The sequence below is a fragment of the Ochotona curzoniae genome, unplaced genomic scaffold (genome assembly GCF_017591425.1).
Source record: "Ochotona curzoniae isolate NIBS_2020 unplaced genomic scaffold, NIBS_Ocur_1.0 contig_2210, whole genome shotgun sequence".
NCBI classification, from domain to species: Eukaryota; Metazoa; Chordata; class Mammalia; order Lagomorpha; family Ochotonidae; genus Ochotona; species Ochotona curzoniae.
This window is the reverse complement of record NW_024465369.1, coordinates 2868482-2890632: the sequence shown is the minus strand read 5'-3', so window position 1 is coordinate 2890632 and position 22151 is coordinate 2868482. Positions and strand designations below refer to the sequence as shown.

At 40.5% G+C, this 22151-nt stretch overlaps 1 protein-coding gene across 3 annotated transcripts in view; it reads right to left on the bottom strand.

The window, feature by feature from the left end:
• Positions 1-530: 530 nt before the first annotated feature.
• The window catches only part of RAB3GAP1 (RAB3 GTPase activating protein catalytic subunit 1), a 91213-nt gene continuing 69592 nt past the window's right edge, over positions 531-22151 (bottom strand). Inside the window, exons 18-25 of one of the 3 annotated variants that reach the window (XM_040971498.1) lie at positions 20471-20608; positions 14865-15092; positions 6594-6690; positions 6394-6497; positions 6165-6280; positions 4758-4860; positions 2349-2369; positions 531-1531 (exon numbers count right to left, since the gene is read on the bottom strand). In XM_040971498.1, coding sequence (XP_040827432.1) covers positions 1295-1531; positions 2349-2369; positions 4758-4860; positions 6165-6280; positions 6394-6497; positions 6594-6690; positions 14865-15092; positions 20471-20608 — 1044 coding nt within the window. In that variant the 3' untranslated portion in view covers positions 531-1294. Of the gene's footprint in view, positions 1532-2348; positions 2370-4727; positions 4861-6164; positions 6281-6393; positions 6498-6593; positions 6691-14864; positions 15093-20470; positions 20609-22151 lie in introns of all 3 variants that reach the window. The other 2 variants (XM_040971497.1, XM_040971499.1) reach the window with 2 other exon arrangements.

The window sequence follows — 22151 nt, the reverse complement described above, 5'->3', positions numbered from 1 at the left end:
CGATGATTCACTCCCCAAGTGAGCGCAACGGGCCGATACTATGCCGATCCGAAGCCAGGAGCCTCTTCCGGGTCTCCCACACGGGTGCAGGTTCCCAAAGCTTTGGGCCGTCCTCGACTGCTTTCCCAGGCCACAAGCAGGGAGCTGGAAGGGAAGCGGGGCTGCCGGGATTAGAACCGGCGCCCATATGGGATCCCGGGGGTGCAAGGCGAGGACCTTTAACCACTTGCGCCACCGCGCCGGGCCCAATCCATGAACTTTTAAAAGAACCCTCCCACAAACTTTATGTATTTTTATTGTTTATAAAAATATAAGTTTACACCACTCTGTTTTTTAAAGTTACACAGGCAGAAATGTATGCTTCAGTATAACTACTTTTTACATTGGATTATAGTGGGAATTTTTGACCTAAAAATAATTTAAGATTACAAAACAGAGACCTCACAGCAACACAGATGAAGACACATCCTGATCCTCACATAATGAGAAGTAGGTGCAATTACCCTCGCTGTGTGCTGTACATTCCCATACACAGATAATCTTAACTACAATGCAAACACGGCATTAAAGCAATCTCCTACTCATGACATTAGCTCATGAAGGACATGATGCTAACTGCATGACAGGCTCTATGGACCCAGGCTGGATGTTTCGCATGTGTTCAGGTCTGCTTCACTTAATATATGGCCAGCAGCATGAAGAGAAAGTGCACAGTAAGTTGAGGAAGGGCCACCACAAGGGGAAAAAGTTCTTACAGGATACATATAAACTAACTAGTGGTGAAATCTGTAAGGATACACTTAGATTATAGCTGATGCAAAAACGAAATCTAGAGTTTCTTCTAGAATATTTAAGATGTTCATAATAAAGATGTCCACCAGGTAACTGCATAAACCAAATGTCCTGTACTATTTTCAAAACAGATTCTGAAACTAGAATTTACTATGAAAATATCCAGAGATTTCAGTTGCCAGAGACTGTACTTTGCATACCTGATACTAACACATAAAACCACTGAAGTGTTTAGGTGGACTCTGAATGCAGGCAACAGCTGAGAGGAAGGTGGGGGAGAATGATGCGAATGTGATCCCCCAAGTGCAGGTGGAGTGCCTCTGATGGGCCTGGGGGACGGGGACTCCCCCATGTGCAATGACCAGCTCTGTGGGACAGAAAACTAGTAGCCCCGGCCCAAGCTTGCCACGGTGACTCCTGACCACCCACAGGATAGCACCCCACCCCAGGATTCACAGGTTATCTTTCCTGCAGAGGAAGCAATGGCATCCCATGGGAAGGACTAGAAGAAGGAGGTATCAGATGAAAAGGCACCTGCAAGTCTAAAGTCCTCCTTGGTGAGAACGCTATACATCCTCTGTGGTAGAGCTTTGGAGTATGGGGCAGGCCGGGGCACGGTGACACGCAGAATCAGCTCCCGACCAGCAGGTGGGGGGAAGTCGGACACAGCGTTCAGCCGCCTTTCTTCTGGGGTGCCCATCCTTTTGAATTCTTCTTCTGGGGGCGCCATGGTTGAAGCCTTCAATAGAATCATATGCAAGAAGAGAATTCAAAGTGGGTCAAATGCTAAGTTAGACACTTGGCAGGCCAGATGAATATACAAGTGATAAAAACATTAAAACTCCCTACTTTACTCAGTAATGCAGTCAGCTGTGTGTTAAGGTTACTAAAAACAAAGCAAGCAAAAAACCCACAACACAACATAGAAAATGTGAGAAGCTTCAGTTACTGCATGAGCAGGCAGAGATGGGAGGGATATTGAATGCCCGGCAATCTGACGGGTAAGGGCTGTGTTTAGACATTTGATGCAAAGAGATCATGGAAGGAACTTGTCTTGCTTTCTCTTATTCTAGCAATGACCTTGTGTAAGTCTGACACCTGCAGCCCAGGAAAGAACTGTTTCTCCCCAGAGTCTGGAAAGATGATTTCTATCTTGACTTTTATCAATTCCTTTTAAGATGCACTTGCTGAATTACAGCTGGGGCGCTGTCTTTGTGTGCTAGGCAGCAGCTAATGTAATGCAGAAGGGAGAGAGGCCCAAAGAGCCACAGCCTCAGAGAGAGAAATCTTGATAAAATAACCAATTATTTTTTCATTATACTAAAAACACATTCAAATAGGGCTGTCATTTCTAACTCTGATTACTATATTTCTTCCTTGATACCATCTAAGTAAAGAGAAATTGCACAATGGAAACCTGAAATCATGGTAAGCACATAAACAGCCAGAAAAGTGTGAAATCTGTTAAAGGAAGTGGTTAGCTTTAATGACCTAATGATGTTAAGAGGGGATGGGAGAGAACAAGGAACTATGAGGGATAAAGGCGATTTTGTTACCTCGTCAGAAGATTCAGTCAGCTTGAGAAAAGGTGAGAAAAGAAACAGTGATGAAAGGGAAAACAGGCTGGATGGTTTTAAAGAGCTGACGAGATTTCAAGATCATTCCCAAGACCGCATGCACTACAGCAAGGAACGTGAGTGGTTCTACTGAGAGTTCAGAATGGACAAAGTCACACCGGGCAGACATCTCCTATGCCTCGTGTATCTGAGGGTCAAACAGGTGCCATGCAGAATTGTTTGAGAAAACGCATTAACAAGATGCTAAAAATGCTCATGGCTTGATATAGATTCATCCAATGAATTTAATAGGTATCAGCCTGGGGTGGGTGGGAGACTGGGTGGGGCTTTCCCCTTAAAATCCCCCTTTACCTCAGATACATGAAGGAAACAATGTGGAAATAATAGTGTTACCCACTTTCCTGTAGCCCTTGAACCTTTTTACCCTAATTAACTATGTAAAGATTGTCAAACATAGGTATCTGAATTACTCAACTGAGCAAGACGAACAGTTGAGCTGTTCTTTGCTGAATTCCATTTAAATGCATCTATATTACAAACATTTATAATCATTATCAAGTTCATTCATTATAATTTTAAGGATCTAAATATAATTTCTAGTTGCTGTAAAATCAGCGTTTTTGAAAGACATAAGCTTCAAAAATTGTGATTTTCAGTAAAATTGATATAGTGTCAGTTATGGAAAACTACATGGGCAAATTTAGTAAGACATTTAAGAACCAAGTTTTAAAAAATGTATTAATCAGATGCCTGTTCTATGCAATGCAACCTATCAGGTTCCTTAAAAGCATTCACAGCCAAGTCTGAACATTGAAATCATTTTAAAATTATGTAACAGGAAATGGATGTACAATTTCAGTATCCATTAAAGGTCATTAGTTACATAATGACATCATAAAGATGATACTCCTATATTGGTAATTTATGTAGTTAATAAATATTAAATAAACAGTAATACATGGTTATTCTAGATGTCATGTTGATCATGACTTTCAATGGATAGTGAAATTATGTAAATTTTAAAAAATAATTTGTTTCCAAATAAAATTTTTTAGAATTTGACTTGCAGAGATGGAGTTTCCATCATTAGGTTTTTTTCCTCCCTGCTCACCAGGCCAGTGCTAGGCCAGGCCAAAGCTGGTAGCAGCAATGCTGGGTCTCCCACCAGGTGACAGGGCCCACTCACTTTTAGTCATCACTCGCCCCAGGGGGGAATGAAGCTGGAGTCGGGAACCACAGGTGGGACTGGAAGGCAAGCCTGCTGCCGTGGAAGCAGGGACTCTATCTGCTCCTGTTAACATTTTTATAAGCCTATACTCAGGAGTCAGGGAAGCTACACTATTTTAATTTTGGGGGAAATTTGCTTACCAGGATATCCAAAATGAGTAACACTCTAAAGCATTAAAAGCTTAAGATATCTGAACTCTTCCTAGAATACTTTTCAGAACTGACCAAGGAGGAAAGTTCATACACGAAATACACTTGTAAGCTCTGTGACAGTGAGCTGGCAAACACATTAACACGCATGAAAACAAGCTTGGTTCTCGGCTTGATGCCAAGGACAAAAACAAAATAAACACCAATATTTTTCTAGAAGCCTAGTTTGTGAGGAAATATTTTCTGGCTCTTAACATGAAATTCTTAAATTAGGGAGCTACCACATAAATCTGTTTTTAGCTCTGGCTAAAAATTCAGATCAGTTTCTGTGGCTATGATTGACTGTATCAACTTGATGCACTCCAGACCAACGCAATGGGGATTGTGAAATATTTACACCATGTGTAAAGCCACAAAAATTGTTTTTCTTTGTTGATTTTGAGGATTATATACTCAAAACTGGGTCAGTCTGGTGCCATGCAGAGTGCCAGGTGAGGGGGCCTCTGTATTGTAATATTCTACCAGAATCTCTTACATGAATGGACTCTGGCATGAGAAGGAAGTGTGGGATGCCAACCCCTCACGGCTTGTTAACAAGGTTTTACAGAACTTAAGCCCCTTTCATTTCCGCCAGTGGAGGCAGTGCTGAAGCTCATTCTCCCCAGTGGGCTGCTTTCTGTACTGAAGCTCAAATTACCACAGTCCTAAAAATCTGAAATTTTCCTTTTCTGTCCATTACAAAACAAATACAAGTTCTAATTTATGCTGAGTTTCGGATCTGTCTTGATGTACACATTGGAAAAATTGAAGGACTTGAACTCTAACTTGAAATGGGTAAGCATTTTCCCGCAGCACAGTCATTTCAGACCCTTCAGAAGGGCATACTTATCATATTACTCAAACATGTAGAAAAGTCAGTGATTTTCAAAGACTAAGTAAGTTACTGTTTCTTCAAGGTTCCAGTTTAGTGCCCAGACTTACACTTGGCAGCTGTATGACCGGCTCACGTACCCTCTGTGCATTCACAAACAGCCTGTGAATGATCCTGCCAGCATGTCCTCTTCCGGCTCCGGAGACTAACACTTCCGGCTGCTCCAGCAGGCAGCTCACGAACCTGCGAGGGAGGCAACGGGAGGAGCAAGTTGTCACGACCATAAGCGTGCACAGTCCCTGCTCCGCTTCACAGGCATATGTGCAAACTGATCCTAGCAAATACCTACTAAAACTGGACAGATTTTTATAACTGATTAATGGTTTGGTATGGAAATAGACTTAACTGTCAATCATTGCTTTTTCAATTATTGTCATGAATTTTTTTTTGAAGATCATCTCTGTTACCATGTGAGGGGAAACAGTATTTTTTCTGCAGACTACAAGCTCAGAAAATACTTCAGTAAATAAAAGTCCAAAACTAAACAAACACAAAAATCAGACAACAGAAATCAGGTTTTATTTATTCGACAAGGGCTGATTTCCTTACGGGGTGTGTATATTGTTTTTGTTGGGCAACGCTGCAATTTTCACTTGCTCCGTTATGTGCTGGGAACACTTTATTTGCAAGCACATCTCGGATGAAGTGGATGGTGGAATCTCCAGTGAAGGCCCAGTGCTGCCAGCCTGCACCAGCTGCTCTCCAATTCATAGGACTATTTTAGAAACAATTCCCTTGATTAGAGCAAGTTTTTCTCATTTAAAAGGAGGAATTTTCCAGATAAAAACAGGCTGGGAGAAATTTTTACTCAACAAAAGATACATTCAAACAAGAACTTGCAAAAAAGCTGTAGCAAATGTCTTGTCATGTAACATTTACCATCAATAATATTATTTTTCATGGAAGGGTGATAACAGGAAATTTAAACAACTGAACAAGTTAATTTTGAAACACTGTTTACAACAACACTGTCCTTTCAAACAAAATGAACAAAAAAAGACAGATTCTTTTAGAAGAGGCTCACAGAGTCAAGACTACTCCAATCCTTTGCCACATCTGGGAGAAGCCACTTGGCCACCCCTCCAAAACCTCTCTAACATACACAAGGTAGACACAGAAGAGATCTTGCTTAAATAAAACAGGACCAGTGCACAGATTCTTGCTTTCAGCATATCCCGTGCTGGTCCAGAAGGAACCAGAGCTGAAGTCTGTTGGCCACTTGGGGTACTACATGTCCAAGAGCTGATTAGGGAGTCCCCAGAAAGAGGCTCCGGCATAGAGTTTCTCAAAGTGAAAGGAAAGAAAACATCTAGGAGAGACTCGGGAAATGAGAGGTTGAATCTTACAGCAATTAAATATTGTTCTGTCTCTACTAAATTATTGATTCAAAAAATACTTGTGGGATTTCTACAATTTTTCTACAAAAACTGGGTAGCGTGTTCCACCACAGGCAAAACTGGGTTACCAAAATAGTAAATAACAATTACCTTTCAAGATCTTCCTTTTCTTCCTCCTGTTCACATTTCTCAGTTCCAAACTTGGCTTTCAATGACCGGGCTCTAGCGATTATAGCTTCCACATTAGTAATCTGATGAATGATTTCCTAACAGTGGGGTAGAGAGAGACATATATAGAAAGACAGCAAAACATACCTTTAAAATAATTACTGTGAGACTATAAAAGTAATTTGGTGAGACTGTGACATAACAAACTTACTTCTAATTTCTTGTCTTCTGGATTAGGGAAGTGCAAAACTTTACTGGAATGGGATATTATCTGCTTTATAATCTTCTTCACTGAAGAAATGTTTTCCAAACTTTCTGTTGTTAAAAAAGATCAGTTACCTTTCAATGCCTTAAGTTATATATGCTTTCATTTTGGAAATGAACTAGTGACTCATCAAATAAGACATTTACCTTCTTCCTTTACCTTGAGTACAGCTGCATGAATCACACAGGGTAACAGGTGCCGGGCCAGGTCAGCAGGTTTCTGGATTGCCAGGTAATGCAGCACCTAAAGGAGGCATATCGCACAGCAATTCAGATGTGGGAGAAGGAAGCTGCCACTGACAGAAGCAAAACTCCCCAAGCACCAACTCACATTTCCAATAAGAAAGTGCAGGACAGCACTACCCCTCCTCATCCCAGTTGGCACCTGCTGCTTCTACCGGTGAGAATGTCATTGCTGAGAGTATGTCACAACATCAGTCACAAATAATGAGGAGGCACCTCCTGGTATTTTTCTTGCCTCCATGTGTAATACATGCTGGTTATTTTCTTTTTACTTTCCTATCTGAATTATGCTACCTGATGGTAACAATTGTTGCTAGTGCAGCATTTGCATTCCAGAATTTTTATAGGCATCCAAGATACATTATGTAGCAGGCACTGATGTTAAGTATGTAAAATGCTATTTTGTAACCCCTTCTCGATATTTGTAAATATTGTTAGTTACTGTCTCCAATTTTTTTGTTTTGTTTTGGCTTACTGCCTTTCTCTCAATTTGCAAAACTCATTATTACATGTCTTACAAAAACACAAATTTGTGTATCAGAACTGATTAAGCAGTAAAATTTCACACTGTGAGCCTGACAAATGCTCATGGATTTCAAAGAGAATATTCTTCAGGAATTCTCTGAACTTCTACCTCCCAAGGAACAATGCATTTTAAAGTTTATCATCTCAGATATGTTTCTCTGTCAACTGAAACAAAATTAAATGGAATGTATTTTAACAAAACCAACAATTCACATACTGTTTTATAACTTTGTCATTTAGTGATGTGAGGTGGGTCTTTTTCAATTTGATATAAAATTTCTTTAAAATCAAGTACACGTATCCTCCTCAAAGAACTATGAATCATTCCTAAACAATGCACAGTCCAGTTTTCCATGCTTTTAAGTTGCTGCTTATATCCCTCGGTGACTTGCTGCTTTTGACAGCACTGTTTTGGAAATCCTTACATGTAGATACATTCTATAATGCATTATTTTCACTGCTGTATTGAATAAAATGTTTCACACTAATAGTGGGCATTCCCAATTTTTGACTAAAATTATACCCGCAGGTTTCCAGGTATATAGTAAATGTCTTTAGATACATACTTCAAGAAACTAAAATATGTAGAAGATATGGCCAATTTACTGAGTGTTTCAGCAGATTTATCCTTTAACTAGAGCAGTGAGAGTTCTCACTGTTGCTAAAATTTGAAATACAAAATATTTGATTCATTTACTTTTTTAAAAGAATTTTCCCACAATGTCTAACACTACATTAGGGTTTGATATCAACAAGTGGCAAATTTTAAAAAGAAAAAAAAAATGAACAATAAAAAACAAGCTACCAAGATTAAGCTAGTGTTTCACAGCAGCATAAAGGAAGGCTATACACAGTAACCAATTCCAGAGTGTCACTCTGGTACTGACAGATCACATTTTATGTATTCTGCATCTCAATTATTACAGATGAAGGAAACATATTAGTCTTCAAGAGACTTGCTTATTTCACTACGCAAAATGGCTTCCAAATGGATCCATGAAGTTGCTAAAGGCAAGTCTTCATTTATTTCCATGGGATCTTCCCAAGACTTCTTTGCCTTTAACTATGTCTTGCAGAATGTGCTCAATATTGTCCTCTAGAAATCTGATATTATGTCATCACTCTAGATACCTGATGCATTTAAAGGTGATTTTTGCAAAAGGTGTAAGGTAGGAATCTTATTTTTCCCAGCACCATTTGTGGAAGAGACTATCTATATAATTTTTTATTAAAAAAAATAAAAGCGGCTTAGTTCCTTGTGACTAGATTTTGGTTCTACATTCCTGGGCAAACAACATGTATAAGGGTACCTCAAAAACTTCATGTGGGGGCGGACACGGTGGTACAGCATACTAATCAGCCTATAGTGCCAGCATCACATACGGCTTGTGTTCCAGCTGCTGCACTTATGATCCAGCTTCCTGCTTATGGTCTAGGAAAGCACTTAAGGATGGTCCCACGTCTTTGGGCCCCTTGAACCCATGGGAGAGACCTGGAAGAAGCCCTAGCCTGGCGTCAGAACAGCTAGCTCCAGCCACTGTAGCTGTTTGGGGAGTAAACCTGCGAATGGGAGATATCTTTAATCTGCCTTTCAAATAAAATCTTAAATTAAAAAGTTCATGAAAAAACTGAGTGAGAAGATAACTTATTTTGGTGTAGAAAAGTTTTGTTTGAACATTATTTTAGTAGGACATGGGATAAGTTCTGATACACTACTGTTCTAGGAAATCATCCGATTCAACTGGGTTTTCAAATTTATACGAACGGATTTGAACTAGAGTTTTAATTTTAGTTCTATATGTACATTTTTTCTTGATTAATTAGCTAATGGCTTATTTAAATTGTAATCCTTTGGTCCTTTTTTTTTCCTTTACAGATTTATTTTTATTGGAAAAGCAGATTTACAGAAAGAGAAAGGAAGATTTTCCATCTGCTGGGTTACCACCAAAATGGCTGCAATAACCAGAGCTGAGCCAATCTGAAGCCAAGAATCAGGAATTTGTTCTGGTTCTCCTACATGGGTACAGGGTCCCAAAGCTTTGGACCATCCACGACTGCTTTCTCTGGTCATAAGCAGGGAGTTGGATGGGAAGCAGAGCTGCCAGGACATGAACCAGCATCCATATGGCATCTTGGTGCATGCAAGGTAAGGACTTGATCCGTTAGGCTACTGCACTGGGCCCTAATTTCTAGTTCTGATGCAGAGACCAATCTGATATTTCTACTGTGAGACATATCTAGAGCATCATAGTGTAGTGAGTTAAGGCACCACGTGTGGGCCCAGCGGCGTGGCCTAGTGGCTAAAGCCCTCGCCTTGAAAGCACCAGCACCCCATGTGGGCACCGGTTCTAATCCTGGCAGCTCCACTTCCCATCCAGCTCCCTGCTTGTGGCCTGGGAAAGCAGTTGAGGATGGCCCAAAGCCTTGGGACCCTGCACCCGCACGGAAAACCTGGAAGAAGTTACTAGATCCTGGCTTTGGATCAGCATAGCACCGGCTGTTGCAGCCACTTGGGGAGTGGATCATCATTGGAAGATGTTTCTCTCTGTCTCTCCTCCTGTCTATCTGAATTTCTAATAAAAATAAAACAAATCTTTAAAAAAAAAACACCACTTGTGATGCCAGCAGCCCATACCAGGATGTCTAATCTGTGTCCAGCTTCCTGGTCTAGGAAGGTAGCAGGGGCTGGCCTAAGTCGTCAGACCCCTCTCGCCCACATGGCTGAGCAGGACGCAGCTCTTGGCTTGACCTGTCCCACCCATGGCTGCTATGGTCATGTGAGGAATGAGCCAGAGATAAAGCATTTCTTACAAAGACCCTATCCCCGTCACTCTGCCTTTTTCAAACAAATATGTGAGTCTTCTAAGCTTAACACAATAAAAACAACAAATGTGATATTTCCTTTGTGCCCTAATATCAGTTTTTCTGAATACACCTGAAAAGACTTAAAGAACCATTTCCTGTTACCAAGTTGTGGTATTTGGTATACGTCAGGAAGACCGACCTGTTCTCAGTTGTGTCCTCTCTACCTGACTGTACCTGACTCTACCTCTACTGGCATGCGCAAAGTCCTCTTTCATTGAAGTGGGCCAAGGATTTCAATAGACAGTTCTCAAAAAGAGAAAGACAAGAGGTCAACAAATATATGGAAAAAAAATGCTTAACATCCTTAGCCATTAGGGAAACACAAAACCATTCTGTCAACCCCAACACCTCTGTCAGAACGGCTATCATCTAAAAGAGCAACAAATGCTGGCCACATGTGGAGGAGGGGAGACTCTTACATACTGTTGGACGGATGCATGTTAGTGCGGCTACTGTGGGAAACAGTACGACGTCTCTCAAGCTAGGACAGAGCTGCCGTATGATCCAGCAATCCCACTACCGGGTACAGACCCAGAAAACACGCCTATCTTCTACTGAAGAAATGCACTGTTCACAATAGCCAAAATAAGGAATCAGCGTAGGTGTCTATAGCAGATGAATGAAGAAAAAAATGGAATATCATTCAGGTGTAAAAAAAGAATAAAATTTGACTAGTTACATCAAAATGAATACAACTGAAAGACATCACATTAAAATAACCTGTAAACAGAGAGAAGTAAGTACTGCATGACTTCCCTTGTATGTAGGAGCTAAAATTTAAAAAGAAATGCCTGTATAGTACTGCAAATATTGTTTTGCTAGTTTGTTTTATATTTTCTCAAATCAATGGTTACAAATGTTTACACTCTACCATCATTTTAATCCAATTATTTAAAAATTCACTTTATGACAATCTTTTTGTTTGATATTTATATTTTATATTTGTTATATTATTTATATTTATAGCCCTTGCCAATATTTCTGAATTAGGGTATTTTTACTTATTCAAGTCTTTATTATATGGAGCATTAAGCCTTTGACTGCAATCTAAATGTAAATTAAGAATGTTATCTCACAAACCAAAAACTCAGGAAAAGAGGGAAGTACTGTATTCTTTTTCATTTTTAAAGATTTGTTTATTTTTTTATTGGGAATACAGATTTACAGAGAGAGAGAGAGAGTGATCCTCCATCTGCTGGGTCACTCCCCAAGTGGCCTCAATGGCTGGAGCTGAGCCAGGAGCCAGGAGCTTTTTACGGGTTCACCACATGGGTATAGGGTTCCAAGGCCTTGGGCCTTCCTCAACTGCTTTCCCAGGCCGCAAGCCGGGAGCTAGAAGGGAGGTGGAGGAGCCAGGATACAAACCAGTGCCAATATGGGATCCAGGTGCATTCCACACAAGCACTTTAGCAGCTAGGCTATCACGCTGGATCCGGAAGTATTGTATTGTTAAAATTGTTTCTATGAACCATATTCAACCTGTTCTTTGTATTAACTCATATTAATACAAGAATTGTGTTGTAGTCGTAACTTGCTATGACCTTGAGAATCTAAACTATTAATAAATTCCTCTTAAAAAATTGTAAGACTCTATTTAAGAAGAAATCTCAGAGAAACCTAAAGTAATGGGAGATGAAAAACAAGGGCAGTCTAAGAAAGTCGAGTGTGAATACCCAGTTATGACTGAGCAGTGGGGGAAGGTAAGAAGGGAATATTCTCAATTCCAAGTGAATATGACTTAGTCTTTCAGCAAATCTATGACCCTGCTCTGTAAAAGATATGTGTAGTAAAATTTATAAGGGATGCAATATTTACTCATGCTATAAATATTAACAGTCCAGAATTTCACTTAAACCCTGTAAGAACTTGTTTTAGTAAATTTTAAGTTTGTGCTCAATTCTAGTTTCCCTAGAGCACCAGGTAATTACTGTGTTATCTAGGAAATTAACATTAACAATTGATAAGATTCTTGCTTGTTTTAATTCTTTTGACAGAAGGCTCGTAACCCTTGCTTTCTTTTTCTCATTTCCCTGTGAAATCTTTTCCATCCTGTCATTTTGTAGCCTTTCTGAACCTTAGAATCTCTTCATTTACTGCAGTTTTATAAGGTTGTGTTAAATTGTGATTATTCTTTGTAATGTGGTATTTATAAGGTGTATTTCATTTCAAAAACATTTTTTATATTTAGGTGTGGTATTTTACTCCCTTATATCTTTAACTGTCTTACAATCTAGTAATTTTAGATAGTGTTCTCTGATCACAATATAGTATCTATGTAAGAGTCAATGATCAATTCTATTTCCTCCCCTTTTATGTTCCAATTTTGTTGTTGCATTGTTTTCTACTTTGCCAAATTTTGTAATTTTTACATCTTCTTCTACTCATGCCCTCAATTGGTTTGTGCTTAATTCTAAACTTCAGGGCCCGGCGGCATGGCCTAGCGGCTGAAGTCCTCGCCTTGAACACCCTAGGATCCCATATGGGCGCCAGTTCTAATCCCGGCAGCTCCACTTCCCATCCAGCTCCCTGCTTGTGGCCCGGGAAAGCAGTTGAGGATGGCCCAAAGCCTTGGGACCCTGTACCTGCGTGGGAGACCCGGAAGAAGTTCCTGGCTCCTGGCTTCGGATCGGCATAGCATCAGCCATTGCGCTCACTTGGGGAGTGAATCATCGGACGGAAGATCTTCCTCTCTGTCTCTCCCCCTGTCTGTATATCTGACCTTGTAATAAGAATAAATAAATCTTGAAAAAAAAAATTCTAAACTTCAGCGAAATGTGTACCACCAGTCCTTTGCCACAGTTTACCCAGCATCTCTTAGCTGGAATCAATTCTTCCTCCTACACTATATTATGTTAACAAGGGTGCCACTAGCCACAGCCACTTAAAACTGCATTTCTTGTGTTATACCAGCCACATGTGGCCAGTATTTGGACAGCATCTGTAGCAATACAGGAAGTTCTGGACAGTGGAGCACTAGTTGATTCCTAAGGAAGGACACAAATGAACATTCCTGTTATGTGTAACTTAGGGGGCAACAAATTTGTCTTTTATATACTCAGGAAACAAAGCAGACAGGGAGAGGGTGGCAAGAAAGAGATCTTCCATCCACTACTTCATTTTCATAGTCACTGGTTGGGCTACACAGAACCCTGCAGTCAGACATTCTCCAAGAAGGGTGGCAGGGGCCCAAGCATTTGGACCATCTTAAGTGCATTCTCACGATGCTGGATCAGAGGCAGCCAGGATTCAAAACTAGCATCTTAATCTGGTATATTATTAATGCTTACCCCTTTTATGTACTTGAGATTTACCCCCCGTTTCTAAAATTTCTTGGAAATGTTATTCCATGTTGCCTTGCCCTTCTAAGTTACTGTTATCTTCTTGTTTAGAGGGCATGATTTAAAAAAAAAAAAAAAAAAAGCATGCTCTAGTAGTTTTACAATGATATAGTTCGGAGTTATTTATTCCAGGTCAATTTTTCCCTGTACCTGGTGAGCCCTTTCAAAATGCAGAGTCAGAAGTTCTTGGATTTGGACAATGGTTAAGACACTCTTTGAAACACCCAAACTCGAAATTCAAGTGACAAGGTTTGAGTTCATTCACAGTGTAGGCTACCACAGGGGAGATCTGACTGCGCTCCAGCCTCCCCGCTTTAATCTGGCCTGGTTCTGGTTGCTGCATTTAGGAGGTGAATTCACAGACAAAAGAACTCTCTCATTCTGCCTTTCAAGTAAATGAAAAAAAAATTAAAATATATTAGTTTTATCTCAGTGTTCATGTTCTTATTCAAGGACAAAGTAAAATGTCTCTACTTAAACTTCCTCCAGTTTCTTTTACTCTTTACCACATTTTCATTCTTTTGGCTATGACTGCTTTCTTTAATGCTTTTGATTAAATATACAAATTACGAATATTCTTTCTTGGGCCTCTTATAATTTAGTCTTCACTTTTAAAGTCATTGTCTTTCTAGCCCAACTATCTGGATCTTTTTTCTTTAAGGCTCCTTGCTCCCACTTACTACAATCATAGGCTTAGCACAGAGAAATGCCACTGGAAATTTGCCCATCTCTCAACTTATTGTTAATATGAAAATCACTATCTGTCTTTCTAGTAATGCTGAAGGCCTCAATTTATTTACTGACATCAGGAGGCAGCAGGAATATGGAAGTCTGCTAGGCTAGACCATTTGAATGAGGCAAGTCCCACTGGTCTGCAGAGCTCCAAATGTTTGAAGTATGTGTAAGCCAGTCTACAAAATGGATGCCCTGATTTACTGAAGCAAAACATTCTTACAGAACAATTTCACTGAACATTATTGGTGCACAGAACTCCTTGTGTTTTTTTCTCATTATTTCCTTAATAAGTTTTTAGATTAGTCAAAGGACATGTCTGTTTATCAGTTTTTGACACATATTATATAACAATCCTGCAGTAAGCATGTTATATAAATTACATGTGACTTCTTTAGTCTACTTGCAACTAATCCTAAAATATTACACAAGAGTGTTTCAAGATAATTTATGAAAATGGAATTAAAATATACTGGTTTTCATACAAAAATATTGGAGAGCCATGCAGTAATTTTATAACATGCTTTCCACATACAGTTAGTTATAAGATTCCCTTATCTGCAATAGTTTTTTTTTTTACTCCAAACAAATGTACTATTGTTTTTGACGAATCTTCCGAAGTACTGCCATATAAAAAGATGCACAGGATCTCAGTGCTTGGCTAAAATGAAGCAATGATTTGTATTCTGAATTTAGAGATGCAAAGCTCAATTACCTTTTCAGCTTCCCGGGTATCGTCAAACAGTCTCCTCTGTCTCCTTGCAGGGACTGGCTTGGCCGTTTCCCATGCTTCTACCCACATGTTGCTTGGGATTTTCATCCGTGCACTCAGTTCTCCTTTCAGAACCACACTGCCTTTTTCGTCAATCACCTCCTCTTCAATATAATCCCGGGGTGAATACCACCTCACAAAATCTTCAAGGAAACAACCTGGATTGGCTGCCTAAAACAAAGCAAAAGAGGGCAAAACCTTTTTTTCTCTTCTTCCAAAGAAAAAAACTCAGCAGAATCAAATGAAAGTCAACAGTAACCGCAACCCTGTTTGCAAAATCCAATGGTCACATTTACAGGAAACAAACTGAAACGAAGCCCCACAATGTAAAATCAGGACCCACTCTCCCGTATATCTGCCCTAGCACAAGATGCCCTTGCCCGCCATTAGCAAAAGTAACACACTGACATAAGGCAGTGAGCCAGCTGGCCTTACAAGCTTCAGATCACTACTCAAGGAGTCAGCTGATTCTCCAATGGATAAGAATCTCAATGGCCGGTACTGTCCTGGAGTATTTGTATAGGGGAATTCCAGATCAAGTGGAGCCCACCTGCCCATTATAAACTTCCTAAAGAACATTGCATCACTGACCAATCAGAGGAAGGTCATGAGCTCTGCTGACCAACCAGGAACACGAGATGATCATGCATCTCTTAGCCTCAACTTCAATAAATAAGAATCTTTTCCCCTAACCCCTTGGGGAACCCAGGAATTAAGCAATTGTTGCCTGGTTCCTTGCTCTTAGTTTTGCTATAAATACCTACTTTCTTCCACCACCCTGATGTCAGTGATTTGCTTTCTGCATATCAGGCAGAAGGCAGATCCAGTTTTGGGGTTCTACAACAATTCCTCCAACCAATTTGGGATGTTGTTCCCAACAACAAATTTTAAAGAGTCAAAAACATTTTATTTTTTCTGTCTGCTTTTATAGAAAGAAAACATATGATGAATTTGGAAATAAAAATTTGATGTGAAAATAAATTTTTAAGCAGGATATATCCTACATAACTTTAAAATCATAACAAACGCTCAACATTCAGAAAAGTAGCAAATAAATTCCAGTCAACTAAATTAAATAACATACAACATGCTCAGAATAATAACACAATGATGGAAAAATTCTGCTCTTCTTCAGTAAATCAATACTGATACTGCAATAGCAGCTAAATTAAAAAATGTTCTATGCCGCCATAAAATTCTTGTGCTTTATATAACAAATTAACATAAATTTTTGTGTTCTATTCAGAAGTTGAAACTCAAACTACTGCTTATTGTTTTTTTTCCCCAGGCTTCTGAAACCAAAGGGATTCAAGTTTTATTTAGTGGATAATTCTAGAGAATTAAGCATGACGCCAAAAGCCTTTCATATTTCTATTATCAAGTCTGGAAAAGAAACAGTTTTATGTAAGAGTCAACAATAAGACATGCAGGCCTTTTTTGTTTTATTTTTAAGGTATTTATTCGAAAAAGTTACAGAAACAGATCTTCCATATGCTGGTTCATTCCCCAAATGGTCGCAACAGCCAAAGCTGAGCTGACAGCCAGAAGTTTGAGTTCCTTCTGGGTCTCTAATGTGGGTGTAGGGGCCCAAGGACTTGTGCCACCCTCTGGCCTTTCCAGACCACAAGCAGAGGGCTGCATTAGAAGCAGAGTAGCTGCTTAAGTCTGGGTCAAGTCCAGCAACTGTAGTCACCTGCGGAGTGAATCAGCACATGAAAAATCTGTCTCACTCTAATTTTCAAAAAACAGAAACAAAAAAGTGAAAAAAAGTTACTTCACATGAGAATTCTTCCTTCCGCAGCTACCTGCAGACACTCAAGGCTCACTTCATCTGTGACACATCTTTCTTTGACTGTTAGAGATACATGCTCTGAGGACAAGTTCCACAATCAGCCTGTCCTCTGGGACCACGAGGCAGAGGTGCCTTGGGTATGGATCAGCATTTATCCCACACAAAAAGGGAAAGTTAGTCATGTCTGTTTCAGAGTGACTACAGATTTCCTTAAAACTACTGATTTCCTTAAAAATACTGCTAATTGGTGGCACAACTGTGTAATTTGACTACTGGAAATACAACCAGTTATCTGATTACAACAATGTTATTAAACATTTTTATAGGTGGGCCTGGCGTAGTGGCTAAATCCTGCTTGTGTCCTGGGAAGGCAGTAGACAATGGCCCAAAGCCTTGGGACCCTGCACCCAGAGCAAGTTCCTTGCTCCGGAACAGCTCAGCTTTGCTCGTTGTGGCCACTTGGGGGTAAGCCAGCAGATGGAAGATCTTTCTGTCTCTCCTTCTCTCTATAAATCTACCTAATAAAAACAAATATTTAAATCTTAAAAATTTATAGATACCAGCCTACTAGTGAAAAGTCTTAGAAAATACAGTTCTGCTGCAGTTAAAGGAGCTATGTAGATCCTTTTCAGGAAGGATCCATGTTAGTATGGGGAGTAATCTTTCTCAGTTCCAATCTGGACTATCCTGCACAGGTCTCTGCCAGGACTGTGTAGCTAGACAGGACAGATGAAGACAGGAGTGGCAGATGAAAGTAACTGCTGTGGAGACGTGTTTTTTTGTTGGGAAGCATACTCCCTAAGCTGTTTCCCTTTTCTTGCCTTTGTGGTTTTACATATACCATGATTGCCAACTAGTTTTCCTTTATCTGTGGTACTGTTTTTAAGGATTTATTTAATTGCAAAGTCAGATATACACAGAGAAGGAGAGACAGAGAGGAAGATCTTCCGTTTGATGATTCACTCCCCAAGTGACCACAGTGGCTGGTGCTGCGCCGATCCAAAGCCAGGAGCCAGGAACTTCCTCCAGGTCTCCCAAGTGGGTGCAGGTTCCCAAGGATTTGGGTCATCCTCCACTGCTTTTCCAAGCCACAAGCAGGGAGCTGGATGGGAAGCAGGGCTGCTGGGATTAGAACCAGTATCCATTTGGGATGCTAGCATGTTCAAGGTGAGGACTTTAGCCACTAGGCCACGCCGCTGGGCCCTGTGTGGTATTGTTTTAAAGCAATAGATTTTCTAATGGCAGAATTTTCTGTAACTTTTTTGTCTTCACAAAAATATACAGGTCTTAAGATATTTGTTGAACATTTTTCCTTTTCATACACACAAAGAAAATAAGCAGGGTAAGATTCCCTTTTTATTGTCTGCTAGCATAGAAGAATGAGAATGGCACAGATGTTCTTGGGATGTTTATGTTTAACAATAATCAGTATTTCAGAGAAAACTCAGGCTGGCATACACAGCATAGAAACTGGTCCAAAGGGGGTTAAGGATTGGGGAAATGGAAGACACACAAGTCAGCATGTTAAGAAGAGTGTGTTAGAGACAGCTCAGAAGCCCTTGACCTTGGCTACTCATTTTGGGTTTTTGTTTAAAAAACAAACAACAAAGGAGGACAGAAACAGAGGTCCAATCTATTGTTTTGTCCCCCAGCCCCATGAACCTCCAAATGCCCGAGCCAAAGCTGGGACTCAAGAACTCAATTCTGGTCACCCACCTGAGTGGCAGAAACCGTTACCGCTATTGCTCAGGGCCTCCACAGGCAGAATAGATGGAGCCAGCAATTAAAGTCAGATATTCTGTGACAGCATGCAATGAGAGCATCCCATAAACACTGGTTTGAGTGCTGACTGCTCTACTTCCAATCCAGATCCCTGCTAATGTACCTGGGAAAGCAGCCAACCATGTGAGAGATCTGGATGCAGCCAGGTTGTTGGCTTCAACCTGGTCTAGTCTCAGCCTAGTGGCCATGTGGAGAATAAACCAATGGATGGAAGAGCTCATCTTCTCTTGACTTTGAAATAAAGAAATCAATCTTAGCAAAACAACAAATCCCCTAGCAGTCTAATATGGAACATAGGCATTCCCACTGGCTCTTTTTTTCTTTTTCCAATTATTGGGACTAATCCTCTGCTTGTAGCATTGGGATCCCATATTGGCAGTGGTTCATGTCTTGGGTGCTCTACTTCATTTTTCTTTTTAAATATTTATTTATTTTTATTGGGAAGTCAGATATACAGAGAGGAAGAGAGACAGAGAACAAGATCTTTGGCCTGTTGGCTCACACCTGAAGAGGCTGTAACAGCCGGAACTGAGCTGATTTGAAGCCAGGAGCCAGAAGTCTCCTCTGTATCTCCCATGTGGGTGCAGGGGCCCAAGGCATTGGGCCATCTTCAACTGATTTCCCAAGCCACAACCAGGGAGCTGGATAAGAAATGGACCAGTTGAGACATGAACCAGCACCCATATAGGATCTTGCCAGTTTCCTGGCAAGCATTTAGCCACTGAGCCATTGTGCCATGCCCTGGATGCTTTGCTTCTAATCCTGTTCCCTAGTAATAACCTGGGAAAGCAGCAGAGGAAGGTCCAAGTCCTTGCGCTCCAGGACTCATGTAGGAGACCCAAAAGAAGCTCTTAGCTCCCAGCTTCAGACTAGTCTAGCTTTGACCATAGTAGCCATTTGGGAAGTGAATCAGTGGACAGAAGATCTCTCTGAAACCCTGACTTCCAGTAAATGAAATAAATCTAAATCTTCAATAAATCTATGCATTTAAATTTTTAAAATAGAGAAGGTAGGGTTACAGAGAGAAAAGGAGTGAGAGAGATCTTCCATGCACTGGTTCTCTCTCCACATGATTGTAACAGTCAGAGCTGGACCAGTCCAACGCCAGCAGCCACAAGCTGATTCTGGATCTCCCAAATGAATGCAGAGTCCCAGGGACTTAGGCTATTCTCTGCTGCTTTCGCAGGCCACTAGCAGAAAGCTGGAGCAGAAGTGGAGTTGTCAGGATTCAAACCAACACCCATTTTGGCAGGATGCAGGCACCAAAGGTGGAGGCTCCTCCAAATGCCATTTTAACCACTAGGTCAAATGCCTGGTCTATCACCTGTATTTTTAAAAATATTCATGGACTTGCTTTTGCTTTCACAAATAATTATCTTTGATTTTTAAACTAATAATCCATATGTCATCTTTCCCTAAATCCTGTATGTTTTAGACTCTAAGCCTGGAATGTTCTTTGACTGACTCAGCATTATCATTGTTTTAACCTTATCTTTGAAACAGAATTCACCAATGCTTATTTACATCTCCTCCCACAATGTGGACTGACTACTGCATAGGGTAAACACTGGATGTTTTATTTTTATGATGACAGCACCAGGCACACAGCAGGAACTCAAAAAGGTTTGTTGATTGAAGTAATCCACATTAAATCCTAAGGGTTTCCTAAACGTTTTGCATTAAACTGGATGAACCACACACAAAGAGCAAGTATCCCAATACATACCTAAAAATGACTGAGTTCTCAATTTTTGATTATTATTAATAGATTGGCCCTTTTTAAAATTTAAGTGCCAAGTTCTGACTGTTTCCTTTGGGGGAGGGAGGTTAGGTGTTGTTGTTGAGTGTTGTTGAGTCATTAATAGCTACAACAAAAAAAGACATTCAAGCTTTCTATCACTTTACAAAGTAACTTTCACAGTTTCATTCCAGAATAGCTCAAAATAGACCCGAGAGCTGTGAAAATGTGACCCACCTTAAAAGACTCCATATCCGAGAGCAGACAGGCGCTCTGCATGCGTGCTCGGAGGTGAGCCCCTTCTGCTGATGTACCTAATTTAGCTAAGACCTCAGACTGTTCTTCTAGCAGATCTTCTGTCATAGGTGCTGGTTCCTACAAAGCACAAAAGAACAAAGCTCATGAACAACCCTTTATGTATGAAGTAGACTGTATAAAAATAGAATAAAGACAACTGTTATTTCTGTTCTAGCAGTCACAAGGTATGTAATTGAGAGAACTCAGAAATGTACATTTTGTAAATTCTATATTTGAAAACTAACACATTAAGAGAAATATGAATTTCAGGCTTCCTGTCCCTCACAGGTAAGATTAACACTGACAAATAAGTCCTAATATATGGCATCACAAGTTGCAGTAAATTATTGCAAACAATGGAAATGGCTCAATTTTGAAAAAAATATGGGAAGGAACTGTTGCTCTGTGACTGTCTCTGGTTAAGGAAACAGGAGTTTTTGTTTTCTCGAAAATCACTCAGAATAACAAGTTTGGATTTCTTCATTTTTAATGGAAAGGCAGATCAAATTGAGAGAGGAGGAGAAACAGATCTTCTGTCCACTCCCCAAGTAGCTGCAACAGTCAGACCTGAGCCTATCCAAAGCCAGGAGCCGGGAGCTTCTTCTGGGTCTCCCACATGGGTGCAGGGTCTCAAGGGTTTGGGCCGTCCTTGACTGTTTTCCCAGGCAACGTGCTAATTTGCCTGGGAAAGCAGACAGCTGAATGGGAAGTGCAAGCAGCCAGGATGTGAACCGGTGCCCATATGGCATCCCAGTGCTTGCAAGGCAAGCATTTACGCTTTATACCATCGCAGAGGGCCCATACCACGCGCCAAATTTGAATTGAGAGTCTTACAGAGGTATTCAGAAGTGAGTATTACTCAGTAAAGCAATATGGTAGAGTTGATCCAATATAATGTGTATCAATCCAGCTCTGTGAATTTAGGCAATCGTGCAACCTTCTGGCAAGGCACTGTCATGAAAAATAAACTGTCATGCTCAATCAACACTAACAAGGGAAGAAACACTTAAAATTATTAACTTCCTTTTCTACTTTCTCGATGACTAAGAGAAAGTATACTTATCAAAATATCTCATCCACAAATTATGGGAATTTGTCAAGCAACACATGTAAAAGTAGAGGCCTTCATTCCTTCTATGAAGTGCACTTTGGCACAGAGTGGATTAAACTTACCCGTGATATCAGCATATCATGTGAGCAACAGTTCATGCTCTAGCTGCTCCAATTCCAACCCAGCCTCATGCCGATGCACTTGGGGAGGCAGCAGAGGATCATCCAAGTCCTTGAGTTCCTAGCTCCCACATGGGAGACCTGCTCTGGAATTCCAGGCTCCTGGTTTTGCCTGAATCGGCCCTGATTACTGCAATCATTTTGGGGAGAGAACCAGTGGATGAAAGTATTTCTTTGTTAACTCTGCAGGGCTCCAACACCTGTGGGCCTCATGTGAGCTAGATAAAGGAAGGGCCAGGGTGGGCTGACTGTTCCTCCTGATGTAAGCAAAAATTAGAGTGGGTGAGGGATGGTTGGACTTAGCCGCAGCATCAGTTGGCAGAGGCTGGCACTGAGAGCTAATTCTGTCAAGTCAAATGCCAGAACCACCTGGAGAGTGCATAATTTGGGA